The sequence below is a fragment of the Bos indicus x Bos taurus genome, chromosome 8 (assembly GCF_003369695.1).
Source record: "Bos indicus x Bos taurus breed Angus x Brahman F1 hybrid chromosome 8, Bos_hybrid_MaternalHap_v2.0, whole genome shotgun sequence".
Lineage (NCBI taxonomy): Eukaryota > Metazoa > Chordata > Mammalia > Artiodactyla > Bovidae > Bos > Bos indicus x Bos taurus.
In genome coordinates, this window is record NC_040083.1 from 16,533,021 (window position 1) to 16,559,770 (window position 26,750).

The 26,750-nt window shown below is 39.0% G+C and overlaps 1 protein-coding gene across 1 annotated transcript; it reads left to right on the forward strand.

Annotated features, from left to right (window-relative positions):
* On the forward strand, nucleotides 1-26,750 carry C8H9orf72 (chromosome 8 C9orf72 homolog). The gene is made up of 11 exons (XM_027549070.1): nucleotides 1-89; nucleotides 6,517-7,004; nucleotides 8,334-8,393; nucleotides 14,762-14,857; nucleotides 15,604-15,668; nucleotides 16,924-16,996; nucleotides 18,595-18,711; nucleotides 20,379-20,614; nucleotides 23,613-23,670; nucleotides 24,693-24,802; nucleotides 24,908-26,750. Exons 2-11 carry the CDS (start codon nucleotides 6,561-6,563, stop codon nucleotides 25,092-25,094), a joined length of 1,446 nt encoding a protein of 481 aa, XP_027404871.1. The 5' UTR covers nucleotides 1-89; nucleotides 6,517-6,560; the 3' UTR covers nucleotides 25,095-26,750.

Genomic DNA, 26,750 nt, shown 5'->3' on the forward strand with positions numbered 1-26,750 from the left:
CGGGGCCAGAGCTACGGGGGAGGGGCTGCGGTTGCGGTCCATTTGCCCGCGGCGGCTGCGACGGCGAAGCAGCAGGCGGTGGCTAGTGGGTGAGTGAGAAGCCGGCGTGTAGGTGGCCGTTTGGGCTTCGGTTGCGGGGATCGGGCAAGGGCGGCGGCGGAGGCTCTCCCCAGGGCTCGGCTCCGCGGGTCTTCTCTTTACCCCTTTCTCCCCTGACCGAAAGCGGGCATCGGGTTTTCCAGCCCGGCGACTAGTGGAGTTGCCTGCATCCGGGCCCCGGACTTTCCGGCAGCCGGGGCGCAGAGATAGGGTCATAGGGTTCCGTCTCCTTTTCTGCTTTCCCGCCCGCAGTCCCCGAGCTGGCTCATTCCCGAGGTCCTGGCGTGAGATCCGAAGAGATCGATCCGTCGGATCCCTGTGCCGCGGGCTCCAGGGGAAGGAGCCTCGGGCACCAAGAGGCCTGGCCCGGGGAAGGCCAGAGAGCTGGCGGCGCGCGGCTGCTCCGGACCGAGTCGGGGTCCGAGAGAGGAAGAAGCGGGATGGGGTGGGCTGGGATCAAACTACTGGCTTACAGAATTGTCTCGGTTTCGAGGTTGCTAAGGATTGCTGATGCCCTGGAATTTGATGCAGCAGTTCTAGACTGGGTTTTGCTCCCGTTCTGTGGTTCATGACCTGTTTACTTCTCTTCTCCGAGATTGCACAGACTTAAAGGAAGTGACCATTATGATTTGGGCATCACTTGACTGATGGCATCAGTTTCAGAAAGAAGTGCCGTGATTAACGCGTCTGCTTTGACCACACAGTGTCTGACTGGCCCTGGTGGTCTCCACCAGGCTTCTGTATTCAGGAGACTGGGAGGTCATGCACTTGCCCCAGAGAGGTGGCCCTTTCCGAAACAATGGAGATTGTTAGGCTTTAGTGAAAACAATCTGACTGTGGCCAATGGATAAATTCCGATTCAGACTATTCTCATCTTGTGATCCAAAGCAAAGGGGGTCAATCCATCTGTTATTTTAATTTGTACAAAGAGCTTGGAAAATACTGTTATATCTTACTGATGATCTTAGACGTTGGAAAACTTTTAACACGATTCGAACGTCACAGAAGCAGGAATGTAATGTATGGGAAATTAATAGCCTGGAGTCAGAATACTTGAAATACAATGGTGTTATGTGACACAGATAGTATTGCTGGCATCTTGTCAGTCTAGGAAAGCCCTGAATCGGTTGGAAACTAACATCATGATGAATGTACTCTATGAAACAAAAACAAGAGAAGTAGGTGATGGATTGTGCACCAGGCCAGCAGGGGACGATTACATAGGAGCTAAAGGGTTTTTTCCCCCCACCTTATAAAGTTAATAAAATAGTGTCATTTTTTTGTTTTCTGTTTTGTTTTGTTTTTTCTGGCTCTGTTAGCAATCCAAATTAATTTTCAGAGAAAGAAAAAACCAAAGACTCCTATTTTTCAAGACTGCCCTTGGGCTCTGTTTTAATTAAGTAATTCTAGGGAGTAGTGGGTTAGCCTGCCTATTTGAGAAACTGGAGCTGTGAGAGATGGTCAGATAGGGCTATGGTGAACTACACCTCTGAGTCTTGGAAAGTGTTGCAAAGTCTTTTTTATCTGGCATTACAGGGAGTTTAGTGTCAATAAAATCTGTCTGGGCAGGTCCTATTTTGGAAGTAGGGCTATTTTATTAGGATCCTGCTTCTCTTAGGGCTGTGTGTGTGTGTGTGTGCGCGCGCATGCACGCACGTTCCGTCACTCAGTTGTGTCTGACACTGTGACCCATGTACTATATAGCCCGCCAGGCTCCTCTCTCCATGGAATTTACCAGACTAGAATACTGGAGTGGGTTGCCATTTCTCCCTGCAGGGAGTCTTTCCAACCCAGGGATTGAACCCAAGTCTCTTGAGTCTCCTGCATTGCCAGACAGATTCTTTAGCACCTCGCCATCTGGGAAGCCCTCTCTTAGGATTGTGAAGTCACTCAGTCACGTCCGACTCTTTGTGACCCCGTGGACTGTAGACTACTAGGCTCTTCCATCCATGGTATTTTCCTGGCAAGGGTATTGGAGTGGGTTGCCATTTCCTTCTCCAGGGCATCTTCCCGCCCCAGGGATCGAACCCAGGTCTCCCGCATTGCAGGCAGATGCTTTACAGTCTGAATGACCAAGGAAGCCCCCTCTTTTAGGATTGGGAGGTAATAAACAGAAAGCATGGTTATGAGAAATGTGGGTCTAATGATGGTTGAGTTCTTATTTACAACAGCTGCTGTTGCTGCTGCTAAGTCGCTTCAGTCTTGTCCAACTCTGTGCGACCCCATAGACGGCAGCCCACCAGGCTCCTCTGTCCCTGGGATTCTCCAGGCAAGAACACTGGAGTGGGTTGCCATTTCCTTCTCCAATGCATGAAATTGAAAAGTAAAAGTGAAGTCGCTCAGTCGTGTCTGACTCTTCGCAACCCCATAGACTGCAGCCTACCAGGCTCCTCTGCCCATGGGATTTTCCAGGCAAGAGTACTGGAGTGGGGTGCCGAAGGGCCAACCAACTTTCTAAATATCAATCAGAGAAGAGATGACTGATTTTTAGCAGAGGTTTAAAAAAAGCAAAACTTTAAAACTTCCCCTGTGCTAACAGTTGTAACGTGTGGTAATTAATCTTTATGTCTGCATGTGTTGGGTTATTTTCAGCAAGTATATTGGGTACACCCTCATGAACCCTGTTCTTTGTTTACAGGAGTGTGGCAAGCCACTGTGTCACCCAATTTGGATCCTGGCTTACCTCAAAACTCTTGTTTCATAACTGTCTGGTGTAGCCAGCACTACATGTAAAAAGATATATTGATGAAAGACTCTTGATTTCGAGCCATTTCTGTATATATGGATTTTCTTTGCCAAAGATGATGACTTTAACTGTTAGTACATTCATTTTACGTCTCTCTTAACTATACTTCTCTGTGACTTTAATTTCTTAAGTTATTTCTTCTAGTAGGATTTAAAGTTAAACAATTCAACATAATCTTCATCCTTTATTTTCTTTCTGATGATACTAGCAGTAAAATTGAACATAGTTGCTGCTGCTGCTGCCAAGTCGCGTCAGTCTGACTCTGTGCGACCCCATAGACGGCAGCCCACCAGGCTCCCCCATCCCTGGGATTCTCCAGGCAAGAACACTGGAATGGGTTGCCGTTTCCTTCTCCAATGCATGAAAGTGAAAAGTGAAAGGGAAGTCGCTCAGTCGTGTCCGACTCTTAGCGACCCCATGGACTGTAGCCCACCAGGCTCCTCCGTCCATGGGATTTTCCAGGCAAGAGTACTGGAGTAGGTTGCCGTTGCCTTCTCCGTTGAACATAGTTAGTAGCCTATAATAGAACAGTTTTCACAATTAGGTAAAAGGTTGTGCTATAATCTAACCAGATTTTGTTCCAGGGTTCAATTCCACTTAAGAAGTGTCTTTTATTTTCAATACAATGCTGAAATGTTTGAGTGGGAGTATTACCTTTATGATTATTCACCTTTTTTATCCAAAAAGAAAGAACAAAAGAATATGTTACAGTATACTGATATGGGTATGTGTTTACTTAATGCATCTCCTTGGCCTCTAAAGTTTGCTGTTATTAATTATCTTAGCATCATTACATTTTCTATTCATATTATATTCCTGTATTCTGTCATTGTAAAGTATTTAACTTGTATCTGTAACAATGGATTTTTTTTTTTTTCCAACTGAGTCATGTGGGCTGCAGGATCTTAGTTCCCTGACCAGGGATTGAACCCACACTCCCTGCATTGGGAGCGTGGTATCCTAACCACTGAACCACCAGGGAAGTCCCAACAGTGGATATTTTAAGCAAGTTATACAACTTATACTTAGTGTAGTCTCTAAAAGAGTCTATTAAATTGAGACAGCACATTTAAAACTGTGAATATTTCCTAAATGAATTTCTAAAATAAAAAATACACAAGAACCGTCTTTGTGTTAAACCATTTCTGCACATACTTACAGTAAGGCATTTTGCCAAACGCTGTATATCCATTCTTGACATCATGATAAAAGTGCTCATACAACACTCTAAAATTAGAGTATTTTATTTTTTGCTTTTCCTTAGTCTCTGAGCTCTCCTGACAAGGTGTAGATAAAGTTCTTTATTTTAAGTAAAATGGTTTACTTTGACATGAATTTAGTTATAGATCAAATGTTATTTCTAAAGCAATCATACAGGCAAAGATAGATGTATCATAGCTCACCTATTAACTACTATCCTTTACCATTATAATGAATAGATTCCACAATTTTAGACTTGCCTAAATGAAATTGTCACTGAATACGCATAGGTATTCAATTTTAGTATTAGGCAGGAATGATTCATTTTGCATTCATACCTCATTGAATGTGGTATGAGTGGATTCATTGGTAGATTCATGTGGTAGAGTGATTCATTGGAATGGGTTTAGATGTAAAAATGGCACCCCACTCCAGTACTCTTGCCAGGAGAACCCCATGGACGGAGGAGCCTGGTAGGCTACAGTCCATGGGGTCACAAGGAGTTGGACAAGACTGAGCAACTTCACTTTCACTTTTCACTTTCGTGCATTGGAGAAGGCAATGGCACCCCACTCCAGTACTCTTGCCTGGAAAATCCCATGGACAGAGGAGCCTGGTGGGCTGCAGTCCCTGGGGTCGCAAAGAGTGGGACACGACTGAGCGACTTCACTTTCACTTTTCACTTTCATGCATTGGAGAAGGCAATGGCACCCCACTCCAGTGTTCTTGCCTGGAGAATCCCAGGGACAGGGGAGCCTGGTGGGCTGCCGTCTGTGGAGTTGCACAGAGTCAGACATGACTGAAGTGACTTGGCAGCAGCAGCAAGATGTCAAAGAGACCTGGATTCTAGTTCGGCTCAGTGACCTTGGGCAGTTCACTCTTCTCTGTTTCTCAGTAGATTGAAAGGGCCTATCCAACCATTTAGTCCTCTACATGTTTTAAATAATTAAAGCTTTTTTATTTCAGCCATTTAGTATAGAAGCTTCTTTGTAATGATAAAATGCCATACTGCTTTCTTGAACAGCATATTAAATATATTTCCTATTTCTTAAATAGCATATTAAATATACTTAACCTCATTTTAAACACCTGTATTTGGCTTTAATACCCTTGATGCCCAAAGAATATGTTGAGAATAATCGTGTGCATCATGTTGCCTCATTTTCTCATATGGTTCCAGATTGTTGTGGTCTTATAATCTTTTGTCTTTCTTTTCTCTCCCCCCTCCCACCCCCGACTTCTTAGCAGCTTTTAAGGCTTTCTACTGCCAGGTATGGACTGCCGTAACAAAGTACCACAAACTGGGTGATGTAAAAATGTATCCTGTCTCAATTCTGAAAGCTAGAAGCCCAAAATAAGTGGTTGGCAGAGGCATGCTCCTCTAAATACTCCAGGAAAGACTCTCTCTTTGCCTCTGTTTAGCTTCTGGTAGTTACCAGCACACATACCTTGGCTTGGAGCCACATCACTCCAGTTTATCTTCATCTTCTCATGGCCCTGTTTCTGTCTGCTTGTCTCCAAAGCTTTCTCTCCTTGTCAGGACATCAGCCATTGTATTAGAACCATCCTGATCCAATATCACCTCATCCTAACTTGATTACACTTATTTCTAAATAAGATCACAGGGTGTTAGGACTTGAACATCTATTTGGGGTGGGGAAGGACACAGTTCAGCCCAGAGCAGGGGCCATGGTCCCTAGGTGAGCCCTCCCTTTCCCAATTGGCTTCTCTTTAATTCCTATGGTTCAGGAACCAAATAGCCAATCATATTAGAATTGCAAATAGTCTGGCTATTTAGAAACAGTGAGGTTTAGTATATAATAGTTATAGTATTTATATAATATTTATATAAATACTATAATATTTATTAAAAAATAGGAGGCATGCTTTCACATCTTTTTGACTGGAGAGGAGAAAACCACATATGTCTAAATCATTTAAGAATTTTTTATTTTTACACCTTAGAGTGCACATTTTTGTTTGTTTGTTTTTAATTTTTATTGAAGTATAGTTGATTTACAGTGTTGTGTTTCTGTTGTACAGCACATGCATATATCCACTCTTCACGTTATTTTCCCAGATAGGTCATTGCAGAGTATTGAGAAGAGTTTCCCGTGTTATACAGCAGGTCCTTATTAGTTATCCATTTTAAACAGAGTAGTGTATATATATCAGTGGGCTTCCCAGGTGGCTCAATGTTAAAGAATCTGCCTACCAATGCAGGAGATGTGAGTTTGATCCCTGGGTTGGGAAGATCCCCTGGAGGAGGAAATGGCATCCCGCTCCAGTATTCTTCCCTGGAGAATCCCATGGACAGAGGAGCCTGGTGGGCTGCAGTCCATGGGATCACAAAGAGACGGACATGACTGAGTATGTGCACGCATGTAGATATCAATACCAACAATTGCGTTTTTGATGGATGACTTAAAAATCACTGAACTTGATCACTGGTTTTGTATGTCATTGTCCAGATATCCCTGGAGCTTTCAGATAATGTGACAGTTGGGATGCAGTGATGTCGACCCTCTGTCCACCACCATCTCCAGCTGTTGCCAAGACAGAGATTGCTTTAAGTGGTGAATCCCCTTTATTAGCAGCGACCTTCGCTTACTGGGACAATATTCTTGGTCCCAGAGTAAGGCACATCTGGGCTCCAAAGACAGAACAGGTACTTCTCAGCGACGGAGAAATAACTTTTCTTGCCAACCATACCCTCAACGGAGAAATCCTTCGAAATGCAGAGAGTGGGGCAATAGACGTGAAGTTCTTTGTCTTATCTGAGAAAGGAGTAATTATTGTTTCATTAATCTTCGACGGAAACTGGAATGGGGATAGAAGCACCTATGGACTATCGATTATACTTCCCCAGACAGAGCTGAGCTTCTACCTCCCACTTCACAGAGTGTGTGTGGATAGATTAACTCACATTATCCGGAAAGGGAGGATATGGATGCACAAGGTGAGTGGGTTTGGAACTTATTAAGCATGCTAACCTAGCCACTGACAGTTTACCTTCCACTACATTTATATCTGGCTTCCCAGGTGGCTCAGTGGTAAGAATCCGCCTGCCAATACAAGAGACTGGATTCAATCCTGGTTGGGGAGGATCTCCTGGAGAAGGAAATGGCAACCCACTCCAGTATTCCTGGCAAATTCCATGTTCAGAGGAGCCTCTCAGGCTACAGTCCATGAGGTCACAAAGAATCAGACACAACTGAGTGGGCACGCACGCACACTTATATCTAATTTTTAGAAATTATGTACAGTTAACTTCAAACAGGAGCTATTATCTGCTTCTACCATATTAGGTACAAATCAATCTAGGCTGGTATTTGTGGTCTTTTAACTCTGGAAGGTAGGAGATGATAGCTCCACATTGTAAACAGAAAACCAAAGCTTAGAGAAATTAAGAAACATAAGCTTCAGAGTCTGGATTTGTCTTGCGAAGTATTTGACTCTGAAAGCTTATTTTTGCGTTGCATGACCCTGTCTTTCACTTACTGTGTATAGTATAAGCAGCTCAGGACAATTGTTTCATAAGCCTTTGCCCGTATAACCTTTGGCCCCTTTAAGTTCTTTGCCAAGTTCGCACATTTTTAAAATGAAGAAGTTGGACCAAATGGTATTCAGAAAATATTCCTTTCGATTTTGTAACTTGAGCTAGAGGAAATTATTGTTATCACCTAAATCCTATAGTTTAATAAATAGTGATATTTATATTTCCATATATTGTAATTCTGGCACATGAGAAGAACAGATTTCATTCTTTCTGCTTAGTTTCATAGTAACATGGAAATCCACTAAAGCATTACTGATTTTTGTAAGGCTTTTGCCAGATAGTAGGGGAAAGTAATATCTTTTAAAAGAGTTTTTTTTTTTTAAAGTATGTTTGCAGGCGTACCTCCTTAATGCTCACGTTTATAAAAATCATTTAAAATCTAGCTCGGTATTCCCTAGATTGATCTTGATCTTATCCAGTTTGAAAAGTACAAATCATTAGTTTCTTTTGTGAAACTTTGCAGATGTTAGTTACACTGACTGTTTTTCTGTCAAATTATATTTTTAACTGCCAACAAAAAGGGTGTTATTTTATTTCATATTGTCTATGAGAGCATGGATTTGTTGGGTGCTTCCCACCCACCCCTCTTTTTTGGACCCTAAAGTGGAAAGTATTTTCCCATGAACTAAATTACCCAGGAAGATGTCTGCCGTTTAACTGTATTGTGGGAAATAAACAAGTATCTAAAGGTTGTGGTTTATTAATTTTAATGAATTTTCTCTTGCTCAGGAGAGGCAAGAAAATGTCCAGAAAATCGTCTTGGAAGGCACAGAGAGAATGGAAGATCAGGTAAGGCGCAGATTTCTCATCCCCGGACACGGCCAGACCCACCACTAAGGGCTGCGTAAAGCTAAGGGGCGCTTCTGTTAAACTGCCCTGCTGGCTCAGATGGCAAAGAGTCTGCCTGCAATGCAGGAGACCCAGGTTCAATCCCTGGGTTGAGAGGATTCCCTGCAGACATTATTAGTTTGACAGAGCGAGCCTGAACGCAAACAGAACCTTCATGGAGATAAATGGAATAAACTGGATGAAAACTTCCATATCTTAGACCTGAAGAGTTAAATGAACGATAATAAGAACTGAATCTACAAATTAATATTTTGCTACCTTTTTTCCATTTGCGTAGGATAAGTTTTAGACAAGTTGCACATAGTAAAAATTTTAAGTGCTGTATATTATTTTTTTTAAGGTATTGCTTCTTAAGCATTTCTACAGAAGTAGTTGTAGCAGGAGAGTGAGTACCCCTAACATATCTGGGAGTACACACACAGATCTAGACATGATATTTCTTTGAAGTCTCATTTGTAGCTTTAAAACTCTCGCAATTTTTTTTTTATTGGAGGATAATTGATTTACAGTCTTGTAGCAGTCTCTGCCGAACAACAACATGAATCAGGCAAAAGTTTATATATATGTATGTATATATATCCTATCCCCACCCCAATGCACCCTTCTAGGTCGTCACAGAGCACCAGGGTAGGCTCCCCGTATTAACGCAGCAGCTTCCCACTACTTACCTATTTTACACACAATAGTGTATGTCTATGTCAATGCTCCTTTCTCAATTTAAACCTCATGCCGTTTACATTTTATTCCGTGATATATCTATTTGTTTTAATATTACAGTTTGCCACTAGTATTCCTTACCTTCTTACCATCCTGGCTTCTCGTGGTATCAAGTCTCCAAGAAAACATGCCATGTTTATCCCATGGCTTTGAACATCCTTGGGGAGCAGGCACCAGGGTTTGAGAAGCATGATTGCAAGGGTATGGCTTCCCTCATGGAAACTAATTACAAAGCCTTTTTTACAACCCAGGGCAGAGATTTTCTGAAGGGAGATCCCCCCACAGAGAAACCGTTCTCTGCTTTTACTCTCATCGCCTCTGGGTCTCTGGCCACCCTCATTGCTCCTCTGGAAACTCCAGTGTAAACAAGCCTTCTCTCTGGTTCTCTTTGGGATGCCTGAGACAAACAGTATTTTAAACAATCGCTTTTTCTAGAAATTTGTCAGGATATAGGAACATAAGGCAAATACAAAATGCTATAAAATGATCTTTACAAAATTTATATGTTTGTACTTTTGTAAATAATATTTACAAAAGTCAGAAGGAAGCATATACGGAGAAAGGTCTAAGACTTAACAAGAAAATATTTCCCTTTACTCACAGAAGCCCGGCTTTCCTTGCTAGGCAGTAAGAAGTGTGCCCAGGACTTTCACCAACCTCTAGATGTACCTTCTGGTTATGGAGGAACTAGTAGAGTTATGTCAACATAATGAAATTTAGAACCCAGTAAAATTCTACGTTTTCTGGGGGTTTTTCAAACCAGAAGTCTGTGCTTATAAAGTTAACAGCTATTAACGTTACAGTTTATTTCTCTTTTAAGCTCTCTTCTTAAAAATGTTATCCTCCCCTTTCTGTGTCAGGAGGAAATTATACTTGGGCTTCCCTGGTGGCTCAGACAGTAAAGAATCCACCTGCAGTGTGGGAAAACTGAGTTCGATCCCTGGGTTGGGAAGATCCCCTGGAGGAGGGCATGACAACCCACTCCAGTATTCTTGCCTAAAGAATCCCCATGGACAGAGGAGCCTGGCAGGCTACAGTCCATGGGGTCACAAAGAGTGGGACACGACTGAGTGACTAAGCACACACATACTTGAATAAACAGGAGGTTTTTAAAGGGGAACTGCTTTCCTGCTGAGAAATTCAAGACATTTTAGAGCCTCTTCTGTGGTCAGCCATCTAGTATTTGTTATTGTTAAGCTTCAGTGAGGATCTCCATTTGCTTATGATGATAAATGTCTGAGATGCTGTGTATAAATAGTATATATGCCTACACCATGGGGTCGAAAAGAGTCGGACACGACTGAGCGACTGGACTGAACTGAAAGGGAAGGTATGTGTTTAGTTGCTCAGTCATGTCCCACTCTTTGTGACCCCATGGACTGTAGCCTGCCAGGCTCCTCTGTCCATGGGGATTCTCCAGGCACGAGAGTGGGTTGCCTTGCCCTCCTGCAGGAGATCTTCCCAACCCAGGGATCAAACCCAGGTCTCCCGCATTGCAGGAGAGTTTTTTACCGTCTAAGCCACAAGGGAAGCCCAAGAAGACTCGAGTGGGTAGCCTGTCCCTTCTCCAGGGCATAATCCCAACCCAGGAATTGAACCGGGGTCTCCTGCATTGCAGGTGGATTCTCTCAAGGGAGCCCCAAAGGGACGGTATTCTCCCATAATTATCCTTTCTGAAAAGGAGTTGCCTGATAATTGAGTTCTTGCAAATCCCACATCATGTGGTTGCAGTGACTTTATTTTGAGCAATAAATACTGTTTGATGATGATATATAGTCTAAAACAAGTTTAATCATGCTAGTTTTAGTTGCTTGTAGCTGTCATATGGTAAAATTGTTTTACAAGGAAGCAAATTTAACACAACTTCAATCATTAGTCTTTGAATTCCATGTATTGATAGTTGTAATTATAAACTGACATTTAAAAAATTAAAAAGCAAAAACAATGAAGGTTTTGTATTCATAGGTTACTACAGGATCAAATTTTTTTAATAATAAAACATCCTGAGAGATACAAGGGGGCCTATGCCTTAGGATACCATTTCCAGAGGCAGCATCACATTTAAATTCTAAAGCAACTTAACATGATATGGGGCTCTGAAAACTAAGTTAAGTCACTGAAGAAAAGGACTGGTCCTAGGAATGCAGAGTTTCTACTTCAAATATGCATGTAAGGAGTTTGAGTTCAGTTTAGTTGCTCAGTCATGTCTGACTCTTTGCGACCCCACGGACTGCAGCATGCCATCCAGCACTAACTCCCAGAGCTTGCTCAAACTCATGTCCATCGAGTCGGTGATGCCATCCAACCATCTCATCCTCTGTCGTCCCCTTTTCCTCCTGCCTTCAATCTTTCCCAGCATGAGGATCTTTTCCAGTGAGTCATCTCTTCATATCAGTTGGCCAAAGCATTGGAGTTTCAGCTTCAACATCAGTCCTTCCAATGAATATTCAGGACTGATTTCCTTTAGGATGGGCTGGTTGGATCTCCTTGCAGTCCAAGGAGCTCTCAAGAGTCTTCTCCAACACCACAGGTCAAAAGCATCAGTTCTTTGACGCTCAGCTTTCTTTATAGTCTAACTCTCACCTCCGTACATGACTACTGGAAAAACCATAGCTTTGACTAGACCAACCTTTGTGTGCAAAGTGATGTCTCTGCTTTTTAATATGTTGTTAGGTTGGTCATAACTTTTCTTCCAAGGAACAAGCATCTTTTAATTTCATGGCTGCAGTCACCATCTGCAGTGATTTGGAAGCCCAAGAAAATAAAGTCTGTCACTATTTCCATTGTTTCCCCATCTGTTTACCATGAAGTGATGGGACCGGATGCCATGATCTTAGTTTTCTGAATGTTGAGTTTTAAGCCAACTTTTTCACTCTCTTTCACTTTCATCAAGAGGTTCTTTAGTTCTTCTTCGCTTTCTGCCATAAGGATGGTGTTATTTCTGTATCTGAAGTTATTGATATTTCTCCCGGCAATCTTGATTCAAGCTTGTGCTTCATCCAGCCCGTCATTTTGCATGATGTACTCTGCATATAAGTTAAATAAGCAGGGTGACAATATACAGTCTTGATGTACTCCTTTCCTGAGTTGGAACCAGTCTGCTGTTCCATGTACAGTTCTAACTGTTGCTTCTTGACCCACATACAAATTTCTCAGGAGGCAGGTCAGGTGGTCTGATATTCCTGTCTCTTTGAGACTTACCACAGTTTGTTGTGATCCACACAGTCAGAGGCTTTGGCATGGTCAGTGAAGCAGAAGTAGATATTTTTCTGGAACTCTCTTGCTTTTTCTATGATCCAATGGATGGTGGCCATTTGATCTCTGGTTCCTCTGCCTTTTCTAAATCCAGCTTGAACATCTGGCAGTTCATGGTTCATGTACTGTTGAAGCCTGGCTTGGAGAATGTTGTGAGCATTGCTTTGCTAGCATGTGAGATGCGTAATTGTGCAATAGTTTGAACATTCTTTGGCATTGCATTTCTTTGGGATTGGAATGAAAACTGACCTTTTCTAGTCCTGTGGCCACTGCTGAGTTTTCCAAAGTTGCTCGCATATCGAGTGCAGCACTCACAGCATCATCTTTTAGGAGTTGAAGTAGCTCAACTGGAACTCCATCACCATGGGAAAGACTAGATACCTCTTCAAGAAAATTAGAGATACCAAGGGAACATTTCATGCAAAGATGGCCACAATAAACAGAACAGTATGGACCTAATAGAAGCAAAAGATATTAAGAAGAGGCAAACTGTACAAAAAAGATCTTCATGTTGAAGATCTTTTTAGTTCTTCTGTGTATTCTTGCCACCTCTTCTTAATATCTTCTGCTTCTATTAGGTCCATACTGTTCTGTTTATTGTGGCCATCTTTGCATGAAATGTTCCCTTGGTATCTCTAATTTTCTTGAAGAGGTATCTAGTCTTTCCCATTCTCTTGTTGTCCTCTATTTCTTTGCATTGATCACTTAGGAAAGTCTTCTTATCTCTCCTTGCTATTCCTTGGAATGCTGCATTCAAATGGGTATATCTTTCCTTTTCTCCGTTGCCTTTTGCTTTTCTTATCTCAGCTATTTGTAAGGCCTCGTCAGACAACCATTTTGCCTTTTTGCATTTCTTTTTCTTGAGGATGGTCTTGATCACTGCCTCCCTGTACAGTGTCACGAACCTCCATCCATAGTTCTTCAGGCACTCTGTCTATCAGATCTAATCTCTTGAATCTATTTGTTATTTCCACTGTATAATCGTAAGGGATTTGATTTAGGTCATATCTGAATAGTCTAGTGGTTTTCCCTACTTTCTTCAATTCAATGTAAGGAGTTTAAATATTGGAGAAGGCAATGGCACCCCACTCCAGTACTCTTGCCTGGAAAATCCCGTGGACGGAGGAGCTGGCAGGCTGCAGTCCATGAGGTCACTAAGAATCGGACACGACTGAGCGACTTCACTTTGACTTTTCACTTTCATGCATTGGAGAAGGAAATGGTAACCCACTCCAGTATTCTTGCCTGGAGAATCCCAGGGATGGCGGAGCCTGGTGGGCTGCCTTCTATGGGGTCACACAGAGTCGGACACGACTGAAACAACTTAGCAGCAGCAGCAGCAGCAGTTTAAATATAATCATTTCCTGAAATGTGAATGAGGGGATAAGTTTTGTTCTTAGATTGATCTTAATACGTGATTTTAAAAACATGTTTAGCTAAAAATTGATAGACATATGACAGTTTCATCTGCCTCTTTAAAAGTCTGTGATTTCAGCATGGGCCACACATGTTGGGGAGTCACAGTGGCCATGAATGCATGCAGGAGCCACCCATACTTGAGGCGCTTCACACGTGCGGTGTTCTCTATTGAGTTTTCAACTTCCTTCTATAAACTGCAGATTTTAAAACTACATTTTTGAAATGTAAGCAGTCGTAGTATTACCTTGAAAGAACACTAAAGGAAACTTGTCGTCTTTGTTGATTCTTAAAAATACATGCTACGACTTTGATTTGGGTAGATTATACCTTATTATGAATATAGAGATTGAGTATTGACTCAAGCTTTACTACTGAGTTTTCTACTGAGAATTTTAAAGCCTTTTTACGCTTGTCTTTCCCCATTTTTAATATAAAATGCATCAATGACCTTTGATTATTTCTCACAATAAAATTGCAGAGGAGATTCTTTTTAAATTTGGTGTGGTGATTTAATTATTGTGTGTAAATGATAAACCAATGATTCCATTCTGACTAAAGAAAATCATTCCTGGAAGAATGAAAAGGAGTTTTAAATAGCATATAAATCTTATAGAAATAGAAAGGTTTCAGAGTAGACACTGTTTGAGGCTGTGTTTGAATGTGTGCGCTCAGTTGCTCAGTCATATCCGACTCTTTGCGACCCCATGGACTGTAGCCCACCAGGCTCCTCTGTCCATGGAATTTTCCAGGCAGGAATACTGGAAGGGGTTGTTATTTCCTCCTCCAGTGTTTGAATAAATTATCAAGTATTTATGTGTTAAAGGGTGTTATTCTCTGCTTTCAGTTTTTGATTTGTTATCGCCAACTTCATCCTATAGTTTGTGATTTTCTTCACCTCATTTTACTTTTTTATGCAGGGTCAGAGTATTATTCCAATGCTTACTGGAGAAGTCATTCCTGTAATGGAACTGCTTTCATCTATGAAATCGCACAGTGTTCCAGAAGAAATAGATGTAAGTTCTCAGTTGTCATGTTAAATCGGAGCAATGGTACCGTTTATTAATTCCCCTAAGTTATATTACTACTACATATATTAGTAATGTTCTAATTTTAGTAGTACAAATTTTTATCATACATATCATTCATATGAATTATGAGCCACTTTAACAAACACATTTAAAATTCTGAATTTAATGACCAAGCAGAGACCTTTTGGTTAGTAATAGCAGTTATGATAAATTTAGTTAAATTCTCCACTCGTGTATTTCCTAGAAGTATGATAATTTCAGACCTTAGAGAGTCAATCAGTGTTCAGTGCAGTACTTCTTGTAACAAAGCAGTGTACAGATCATAGCTCTAGTGGACGTTCCCCTATCTTCACTAGTGTGATTTCCTTAATCACCCATTTGTTGAGGACATTAGGAATTACACACTATAGATGTGAAGAGAAATCTTCAGGCAACTAATTTAGCAGCTTCCTGACTTTGTAATTAAGATTTGTTTCCTGATTGTGACAGCTCAGAAGAGGAAGTAGCTCTTGTAAAAATGGTTACTTAACCTGTCTCCCCAGCTTTCACATCACTTGTTCTGCAAGTTTATATTGGTGACACAGATTGTTTTATGGGGATTTGTGATGCTCAGAAATGAGGGCAATGTGTCTCATTGAACCTAGACTTCAGAAAACTTATGTATTAAAATTGTTATTTCAGCGTTTTGTTAACAGCCAGAATATTCTTTTTTTCCTTTTGGTGCGTTTTAGATAGCTGACACAGTTCTCAATGATGATGATATTGGTGACAGTTGCCATGAAGGCTTTCTTCTCAAGTAAGAATTTTGTTTCTTTTCATAAAAGCTGGATGAAGCAGATGCAGATTTTATGCTCACCTGTGACAAGATTGGGAAGGAAGAAAATAATAAGAGAATGCCTAACTAGATTATTCTAGGGTCAGCAATGCATGATTGAATTATTGCTTAGCTTTGTGTTGCTTCTTTACTTGTTATTTACCTATGATACATTTGATGTGACTCTTCTTAATATTTAAAGAAGCTGAGTTTCCCATAGTGTTTAGATAAGAATTCTTAGAGCCTTGTCTGGTTCTGGTTTCTTGTTTTTCTTCTCATGAAAGCTGAAACAAAGAACCCTTTCTAATTAAGTTGTGTTATAGATGGACGCACTTAGGCCTAGGAAAGACAATTTTCGTATTTGTACTGATGCTTTCCTTGTTACAGTAGATTTTAGAACGTGGGCTCTAAAATCAGGCTTCCTGGCTCACTGCTGTGTGACCCTGAGCAAGCTGCAGGAGCTCTCCATGCCTGCATTTCCTCATCTGTAAGATGGGATAATATTACCTACTTCATAGGAGTGTTGTAAGATTCAGTGAGATGAATCGTATTAGGCATTTAAAACAGTGCATGGCACATATGGGCACATAATAATAGCAAATAGCTAACATTGTCTGTTTATTTATTCTAAGAAAAATGATAATAACAATGGCCAGTGTTTATTGAGTGCCTGCATATTAGTCCCCAAGTGCTCTGCCTGCATTTATAAGCTCATCTTCTACTTGAGTGTTTCTTTACAATTACAGATTATCATGAAATTTTGTTTTAAAAAATGAGGAATGAAAGGATAAAGTACTTGCTTTTATGTCTACAAGTCTTCTCCTTTAGGTTCATGATGGGGTCTTAAAGATATGTGTTTAACCTCAAAGCCTTACATGGCTTGAATCAGAAGCTCTTTAGTCCTGATTCTGCTCAGTGTCAGCCATTCATGAGGTTATTTTTAGCCCCATTTGACTTTAAACAAACCACTTTAACCTCTTTGTACCTCAATTTCTTCCACTGTAAAACTGTGATATTTTACTAACTGCATTGTTTTAAGGTTCAGATAGAATCTGTGAAAGTCAAGTGGTGGAAAATGCAGAGTACTATAGAAATAAAAGATGGCATTATGATCAGAACTTTGATGTTCATCATTTAAAGCTATTTAGAGTTTTTTGAAGTTCACTTGCCTTTTTTTTTTAGTTTGTGAAATTATTTTACAGTCAACTTTTTTTAATCTTTCTTTTTCAATTCACAGCGCTATCAGCTCACACCTGCAAACTTGTGGCTGCTCTGTTGTAGTAGGTAGCAGTGCAGAGAAAGTAAATAAGGTAATTTATTTTGTAATCCAGCAAATAATCTGATTTTTTAATGCTGCTAACATATGTGGGTTGTAATTTAAAGGTTAGGTTGCAGTCAAGATGATCTTATAATTTTAGGAGGCAATGTAATCTGACCAAATTACTGGGACACCTTATGGCAAAAATAAGTTTAAACTATCTGAAATGGAAGTCATTTATCAATTTCATCATGATAATTTATAAATACTAGTCTCAGTATTGTATAAATGGTTTTGAGAATATTTTAAAATCAGATGTTTTTAAAAATACTTGTCTTCTATTTCCTGATGTTATCGTTAATGTATATGAAGATGGCCATGTTCTTTTGGTACTAATTCCAAGGAAACGGAATCTCATCATTCATCGTGATTTCATTACCTTGCTTTTCCCTCTAAATCTTTTCCTTTTAGGAACCTATTGCTACTAAGTGGTCATTGGAGGTTGTATGGCAACATTTGTGACCACCTCCTTCAGTGCTGTATGAGTTAAAAAAGAATTCATGAACCTTTCCAAGCATTAGGTAGTAAACTAAGGGATTTTGTACTTTTCTTCACTGATCACTAATTAGAAAGAGATAAGTATATGTATCTTATCAATTTAAGCAAACCTGATTTTTCAGGTTTTACACAAGAAGTATGTTAGGAATGATTATTTGCTTGACAAATAATTTCATTATTTTTTTCCTGTGATAAGCTTCCCTGTAGACTTACCCAACCCTTGATTTACCAAGATTATATTTCTGGTATAACCATTTATGACAGATTAACTTACCTGTTATTATATCTAGTGGCTTATTATTATTTCTGCTGCCCCAAAAGGTAGCTTTCAGTTCATGTCCTGCAGAGCTTTCAGATTCCTTAAGACCTTCCCAGTTGCTTCTTGGGGAGAAAAAGCCTCAGTGGTTGGGGTTCTGTATTTTGCATTTTTCTTATCTACCATCCTCTTTTAGCTTAATAGCTTCTCTTTTATCTTTTTAATTTGAGGGGAAAAAGGTTGCCACCATTAATTTAAAAACCACTATTTTAATATAAAAATTCTGAATATAACCTGAATTCTGAGATAGTTACATGGCTTTTTATTTTTTCCTAATAGATCTATCACCAAATCTTGTCAGAATGATAGGTTTCTAAACTCTAACTTTTAAACAGAAGATATAATTCTGCCTAATTTAACTGCATTTAGTTTTATCATCCAAATTATTGCTGGGTGGATATATAATCAATAATTATATTAGGTCATTATTTCCTCATATAAGATTAGGAATAAGGTTTCCATGGTAAAATAAGTTTGAGAAAGTCTGCTTATTGTATCAGTCACCTAGAGAGTCATAGTGTGTATTCAAATGGTAATGGTTTTGAGATACCATACAGTTAACTTTACTAACATTTTCCAAGCTTATTTGGCCACAGAATACTTAGGTTAAGCAACAGCTGTTATATCCCACAGACTATTCCAGGTTACTGAGAAATACTTATTTTTCAGAATAGGTTTTATTGAAAGTAACACCTGAAATTTCTATTCAGGTCTCTTTCCTAAGCAAACTGGCCTTTTTATCCATATTTTAATGCTAAAATATTTTCATTTTACAGATAGTAAGAACATTATGCCTTTTTCTGACTCCAGCAGAGAGAAAATGCTCCAGATTGTGTGAAGCAGAATCATCATTTAAATATGAGTCAGGGCTCTTTGTACAAGGCCTACTAAAGGTACAGTTTCCATTTATCACAAGTGACACAAACTTTTTTAAAATCATCTTTGAGATTCTTTATAAATATATGTTGAACATTAGCATTTAACGTGTCTCGTGTTTGTATGGTAAGGAGCTTGACTTCCTTTTCACAGGTCTGAGGATGGAGTGAATATCTTATAAATTTATAGTTTGTATCAGGAAAACATCACAGAATAGCTTTCTTGGTGTTTCTGTTTGGTTTCCCACACCTATCTGGTCTCAGGATCTTTTTTTTTTTTTGATATGTGCTTGAATCAGTGTACACAACTAAAATGGGACTATTTCTTATTTACTGAACAGATTTGAATTCTTGTTACCATTTGATGTTTTATGTACCACATTCATTTACTGAAAAGGAAATGTTAAGCTGCTTCCTGTCTTGACAAATTGTATAGGATTTGACCAGCTTCTATTTATCAGTGTGTATGTATATATAAGAAAAAATTTATTTTATACTTTTTCTTTATTTACTTGAGTCTGCTTTTCAAGGAGCAAAACAGATAAATATAAATTAACAATTATTTTCATTAATTATGGGGAATCCTTATTCACTTTATTGAATTCATTATTGATGTTTTGATTATCATCAGAGATATGAAGAAGTAGATTTCCTAATGATTGTCTGAGTCTTTCAGAGTGATTGCTTTCTTGAGGATGTAGGCATAGTAAAATGAAAGAAAAAAATACTAAAAATTGTTGCAAGTAAAAATTATATTCAGCTTTTACATTTTCAATAATATGCTTGCTCTGAGCTCAGAATAATATTGTTTAAATACAGAAACTACTTGAGAAACTCATTTTTTATTTGATATGTACAGATCTGAAAATTAGAACTTCTCCTATCAAAGGCATAATGAGGTACTTAGTACTTTAATTTCCTCAGCATCATCTCACTTAATGTATAATTTTATCCCTTAAAGGAACCTATACCAAATGCATAGCAGAGAATTTGAAACTATAATTTAATGAAAACATGTTTCTTAAGAATTTTCCATGCAAGTTTAAATTGTATAGCCTTTTAGAGCATACTTTGATATTATAACAGTAGGTACTTGTTATATGGCAACTGACTACCCAACTGACTGTACCTGGAAAGAAGTATACTTACTATAAAAATGAATATTCAACTGATACTTAACAGAACATGAATAACCAAGAATATAAAAACTCACTTGTAATCTCATAATCCATTGACTAGCCCCTATTAATATTTGGCTTATATCTTTCTGGTCTTTTTCTTCCTCTGTAATTTTTTCATATCTTTCCCTTCCCCCAGCCCAGAAAATTAGATTATACTCTTCATGTTTTAAGCTCCTTTTTTCATAATATATTATGAACATCTTTCAGTATCAACACATAAACATTGGCAACTTAATTTTTAGCAGCTAAACAATAAACGACTTTCATTTCTTTAAATGAATAAATATGTATTTCTCTTTTTGGACGCTCAGAGTGTTTCTGGTGTTTTACTGTTTAATCCAGTGCTGTAGCACACACGCCACTCAAACGTGACACACAACCATGATTCATTTTCTGGGATAAATTTCTAGAGCTGAGTTTGCTAAGTTAAAGCCAATTTTTTAAATTAAAAGATAATCTTCATATCTTTCAGTGTAAAAGACGGTTTTCTTTTCATTCTGACAGGATTCAACTGGAAGCTTTGTGCTTCCCTTCCGGCAAGTCATGTACGCGCCCTACCCCACCACACACATAGATGTGGACGTCAATACCGTCAAGCAGATGCCACCCTGTCACGAACACATTTATAATCAGCGTAGATACATGCGATCAGAGCTGGCAGCGTTCTGGCGAGCCACTTCAGAAGAAGATGTAGCTCAGGATACCTTCATCTACACAGATGAAAGCTTTACCCCGGACTTGTACGTCGTGCCCTGCTTTCTGATGTTGTCATTAAGCAGCATTAGGAAACTGTCTTTTATGAGTAGAAACAAACAATTCAGTGTTTAAAAGGGAAGACATATTAATTATGCTAGAAGAAATCTGTGGTGAATCAAGCATTGTTTTTCTTAAATGTCTATTTTTTTTAGTATGATTGTGTTTGCCATAAGTTAGATTAGTCCTTAAAAATAAGTACTTAAGTACTTAATTAACAGATATACATTGAGCCCCTAGTTACAAGGTGCTAAGGTTTGTTGTTGTTCAGTGGCCAAGTCGTGTCCGACTCTTTGCCACCCCATGGACTGCAGCACGCCAGGCCTCCCCTGTCCTTCACCATCTCCTGGAGTTCACCCAAGTTCACGCCCATTGAATCAGTGATGTTAAGGTTAATAGTGGCCAACCAGACAGCCCCAGACCCAGGTCCTTCCATTGCTTATAGACTAGTGTGTAAAGGTCATTAAGAAGCTTATTTATTAACTAAACCAAAGAGGGAATGGTATCTTTTTTTTTCCCTTGACATATAAATATAAAATACAGCAAAACTGTGAAAATACAGTAATAGAGCATCCTTTTATATTCTCTTGTGTTGTGTTCATTTCTTACCATAAGGTATGATCGGTAAATTAACAGAAAAAGTAATGATAATAAAATGTTGAATGTGGACCCAATTAAGAAAAAAAAAGAAATCTGAACTGTAAAACACTTAGTGTTCTGAAATCAGGAAAATAAATTGTCATATACTCTCATGGTTCTCTGTACCCGGCATATAGAATGTGCTCAGTAAATGTTGACTAGTAAATAATCCAGGTTTTAGTGGATAAGGCAGCAGTAAAATTGGAGCAAGCAACCCTATCCTGTGTCTTACAGAAAAATTTTGAGCTGAGGCAACAGACTTGTGAAGCGCCACTAGTCAGACAGCAGGTGTTGCCCACAAGCATAGCAAAGGAACACCATGTCCCAGGAATCCCCAGTCTCATGTGTCTCTAGGTACGGAAAGATGGCTTCATTAAGAACCAGCTTTTCCTGGCTGTCCATTGTTTCTGGTTTTTTGGTAGGTTGCTGGAGAGCTCTTTGAGGGGAATTTAGTGAACTTTATCTAAAGTTCTGGAATTTTTTTTTAGAGGAGATACATGTATGGTTTTAATATGTCTTACTCATTTTAGCCAGTTATGTTGGCTTCGCTGATTTGACAAACTGTGATGAGCCACCTATTCTTGTTTTCCTGATCATAACAAATAATGTCATGAACTTTTAAAATTTGTTTTCAGCTGTTAAGTAAATTTCCTAAACATAACATTATCCAAAGATAATATTTTCAGACTCTAGATTGATGTATTATTAACTTTTATGTTTTATGGACATATTTTACTTTTTAGTTTAAGCAATATTACTTATTTTTAAGATATTTTTAATTTTAACTCTTAAAAATAATTCCACTCACTACCTAAACATGAAAAATCAGTCACTGAAAATACTCTTTTTATGACACTTTGCTTCATCTAATTCCCTTTTGACCAAGACAATCAAATTATAAAGCAGATATGTTCAGAACACTAGACTTAAATAGCTAAATTCTCTCTCCAAAGCCAGAAAGTGGGTGCTGTCAGTTCCCACTGGCCACCAGTTGAACAGCCAGTAATTGTGAAATGCTGATTTTTTTTTCCCCGTTTTCTGAGTTTCCTTCTTCTGTAGTTGGGAACACCCATTCCCTAAAACTAGGAAGTTTTAGGTACTTTGCTATTTACATCTGCACACACATCTCTTTCCTTGGTACTTCGATCAGGTATATGATGATCCCGACTATTTTCTTTCTTTTTAGTTAAAAATTGTTTACCTTAGTAAATGTTATGTTACCCTCTGACTTGAGTATAGCCTAGTATCCCAGTAAATTCCTTGGAGAAGGCAAGGAGAGGGAAGGAAGAAGAGAAAGACCAAAAGGGGTTGAGACCTGGGAAATAGACAGTCTTTTTAAAGTGCCTATAATATCTTACGGAGAAGGCAATGGCACCCCACTCCAGTACTCTTGCCTGGAAAATCCCGTGGACGGAGGAGCCTGGTAGGCTGCAGTCCATGGGGTCTCGAAGAGTCGGACACGACTGAGCGACTTCACTTTCACTTTTCACTTTCATGCATTGGAGAAGGAAATGGCAACCCACTCGTGTTCTTGCCTGGAGAATCCCAGGGACGGGGGAGCCTGGTGGGCTGCCGTCTCTGGGGTCGCACAGAGTCGGACACAACTGAAGCGACTTAGCAGCATAATATCTTAAGTTGTATGGTAGATGAACATTATCTCAAGTGTGAATTAGAACTTAATTTTGACTCTGCTCATTGCCGATGTAGCTAACGTTTTCTTAGGTAGCTGATTCATGTTACTCACCAGAGGATGGACTTGTGGATGCAAACCCAGTGGGCAAGACATTGGAGATAATCATCTGTGTGTGTTCCTTATTCCCACTTGAATGTTTCCTAACATTCATCCTCTTTTTTTTTCTTCCAAAACTGCTTATTAGGAGTTATTAGTACATGAAGTTAACCTTTTATTTTGTTTGGGTTTTTGATAGTAGTGGCGTATATTTATGTTTGTTGCTGTTTTATGTTTTTGCGATGACAGGAATTGGTAGTTGCATTTACCAACTGCCTAAGGCTCTCAATATTCTTTATAAGGTGAAGTATTAAAATACATTGATAGATACGTACATACCTTTCCTGGGACTGCTTATACTATTAAAAAGAAAATAATCACATTGTGGCCTGACAGACTCCAGTAATAGATAAATGTATACTTGAGTTAAAATGAGTGTATTAATCTATTTTATTGTATTTCCAAATCTATTTATTGTATTTTATTGTATTTATTTATGTAATTCTTATAAATATGTTTATAATCCCATTTCGAATAATTCAGTTTGGCTGGCATGAGAGGTTGTGGAAAACAGCTTTGTATAAGCCATGTCAACATTTGGTCTGTTTTCTTCGTAGGAATATTTTTCAAGATGTCTTACATAGAGACACTCTTGTGAAAGCCTTCCTGGATCAGGTAAGTATTAAACCTGAGATTGTCAGAGTGAATGATATGACATGTGTTCTGTTCCAGTATATCCCACAATGCCTGTAGAATTAGCTCCTTTTGTAGTTTTATCTCTGGTTTTTCTAAAGTGTCAAAATTATTTTTCTGCTGAAGTATTTGTGGAAAGTAGTTTGTATGTTAACAATTGAAGATGCAGCATCCCCCAGTTCAAATAATAACTTCTAAGCACTAATTTATAACCCAAGGATGTTCTCTTTTAGTGAAGGGAAGTTTTGTACAAATGTTGTATATTTGCCTTAATTAAGCAAAAAATGTCTTTAAGACTTACTTAGACGATAGCATCCTTACTGTCTCATTTCTTTGTAAAAGATCTATATTTTAAAGAAAATTTTAGATTATATGGGTCTTATTTCTTAAAATAGAGGGACTTTGTTATGATATCACTCTAGGGATCAGGCCAGGAAACAGTTGTCATGGATGTAGCTTTGAAATAATATAATCCTGAGGTTAACTAGAAATTTTGGATCCAGGTCTGTGTGATCTGTGACATGTTGCAAAGTTCAGGGATAATTCAAAGTCATGTAATTCCATGCTTCTCAAGCATAAATAAAATTGTTCTACCACTACCCATGCACCCCCCACCCCTCAAAATAGAAAAATATGAATATCTCAAAACCATAGTGAAAGCACAGTTCAACCTCTAGGAGCTCCAGTTTTATTTGAAGATATGGGCAGAGCTAAGTAACACAACCAGAAGTAACCTATATCATGATTTTTAATAACAAAATAAATATGACTGTAGTCTAAGGTAGAAGGACAATTTTGAGTCCATTCTTAAAAGAGGAAGCAGAACTGTCAGGCCGTTCCAGTATGTCCATCCCCTCCTGTCCACCAGGATGTATCCATCCATGGAGACCATTAGGGAGGGCTGCTCAAACGTGGGTTACCTGCCAGGCACTGTCAGCAGAAACATGCTGTGGATAAGCAGAACGGGAGCAAATTATTTATGAGCATGCTTCATTTTCCTGCAGGTCTTTCATTTGAAACCCGGTCTGTCTCTCAGGAGTACTTTCCTTGCACAGTTTCTGCTCGTCCTTCACAGAAAAGCCTTGACGCTAATAAAATATATAGAAGATGATACGTAAGTCAGACTCCTCCATGGAAGAAAAACCTTCATTAATTGCTTTCATTTTGAACCCTTTGGACCTCTTCTATCTTATAATTTCTCTTGTATCATTATTTGTAGGCAGAAGGGGAAAAAGCCCTTTAAATCGCTTCGGAACCTGAAGATAGACCTTGATTTAACAGCAGAGGGCGATCTTAACATTATAATGGCTCTGGCTGAGAAAATTAAGCCAGGCCTCCACTCCTTTATCTTTGGAAGACCTTTCTATACCAGTGTCCAAGAACGAGATGTTCTAATGACGTTTTAAATGTGTAACCTGTTAAGAATGTTTCGTCACAATCATAATTGCTGCTAACGTAGGTTGGTGATGTTGGGAAAGGAGACTCCCTCCAGTCATGCTCTAGAGCCCTACTTAGCAACGGCAGTTAGTTAGTTACACTACAGTTGTCACAAAAAGTTTGTAAGGGGATGTCAGGTGCACGGTTACAATAAATGCACCTTTTCCTGGATGTGCTGTCTTCGGAGACAGACTTATTATGTTTACAATTATAATAAATAGTATTGCTGTCTTTTAAAGATGTAGGATATAAACTTGACCACAACTGCTGTTTTTTGAAACTTACATGGTTTACAAGTATCAAAGTGATATCTGAGTTAGCTTTCACAGGCATAAGACTAGTTGACTTTCCATCTCTTGATGTTCCTTGGTATGTGGGGTTACTGAACTACTTTTACAATCAGCTACAAACCAGAGCATTTAGATTCTTTCAGCTCCACAGAAGGAAGGTAGCTTGAACATAGATTAAGTTTTAGAAAGAAAATATTGATCAAGCATACGTGTTGTTGAAATCAGTTATAAGATCCTACTTTGCAGACGTACTCCTCAGGATTCAGTCTGGGTAGAAACATCAGGCACTGTGTATAGTCCTGATGATGGTGAATCACAGTCAGGGTGTTTTTTTTCTGTTTGTTTGTTGAGCTCTGTCACAGAAAATACAGAGAATTGGATTTTAATGTTTCCATAGTTATTGCCAACTTTTCCAGTTACTTTTCATTATTTTTGAGCCAAACTGAAATGTGTACCTCCTGTGCCTTTTTTTTTCCCCTTGGAAAATGTAATCACTTGGAAGAAGTTCAGATTTCCCTAGTCACTCATTTTTATCTTGTTTTCCTCTTGTATAGTCTTGCTCTGATTTAGTAATCATTATAACTCAGATTATTAAATGGAATAGAAAAATACTCACTAGTAAGATTTCTTTTCAAGACTGCGAATAATACCGTCTTCCTTACATTTCTGCCCATGTTTTGGAGTTGTTGCCATGTCTCTTTGCCTTCATCATACAAGGACTAGCAGGAGAAACTTTACTGACCTGCTGTTTTACTAGGTGCTACTTTGGCAGAACTAAGTGGTCAATTTCTTTTGTTTCCTTCCTGTGTTTGGACCATTGTGCTAGCTATAATATACCCAATTAACCTAATTCTGTGCTGAAACAGCATTGACGAGACAATATACGCAATCATAAAATACATTTTTATTTAAACTGTGAAAGTAACATAAAAGGGAAAGATATGTATAAGAAAGGGAGAAAAGTGGTAGAGCCCCTCCATCCTTGCCCACCGAATTTAACCAGAACCAACATAGGTCCTACCAGCCTTTCACATCACTAATAGGAAAGGTGTAGACATCTTGATTTTTAGACACACACTCAACCAGATGAGGGATGCTATGGCTCAGTCATGAAACAGTGTACAGATACCACCTTATTGAACCCCGTATTCAGTGCTATTTACTTGCTAGATTATTTAAGTGCTAATTATTTTCTTTTGCTCATTTATTGTACTATTGTTTGGGATGCAAGTTGTACAGTGAAATAAGTTATTAAAGCATGTGTGCACATTGTTATATGTCTTTGCTCCTAGATGGAGAATTTTGAATAAAATGTCGGAAATTTTGTCTCTTTCA

Coding starts and splice junctions, on each gene's coding strand:
- C8H9orf72 (XM_027549070.1), top strand. CDS start 6,561: ATGTCGACCCTCTGTCCACCACCATCTCCAGCTGTTGCCAAGACAGAG. Junction 7,005..8,333: donor GGAGGATATGGATGCACAAG/GTGAGTGGGTTT, acceptor TCTCTTGCTCAG/GAGAGGCAAGAAAATGTCCA. Junction 20,615..23,612: donor GAAAGCTTTACCCCGGACTT/GTACGTCGTGCC, acceptor TTTTCTTCGTAG/GAATATTTTTCAAGATGTCT.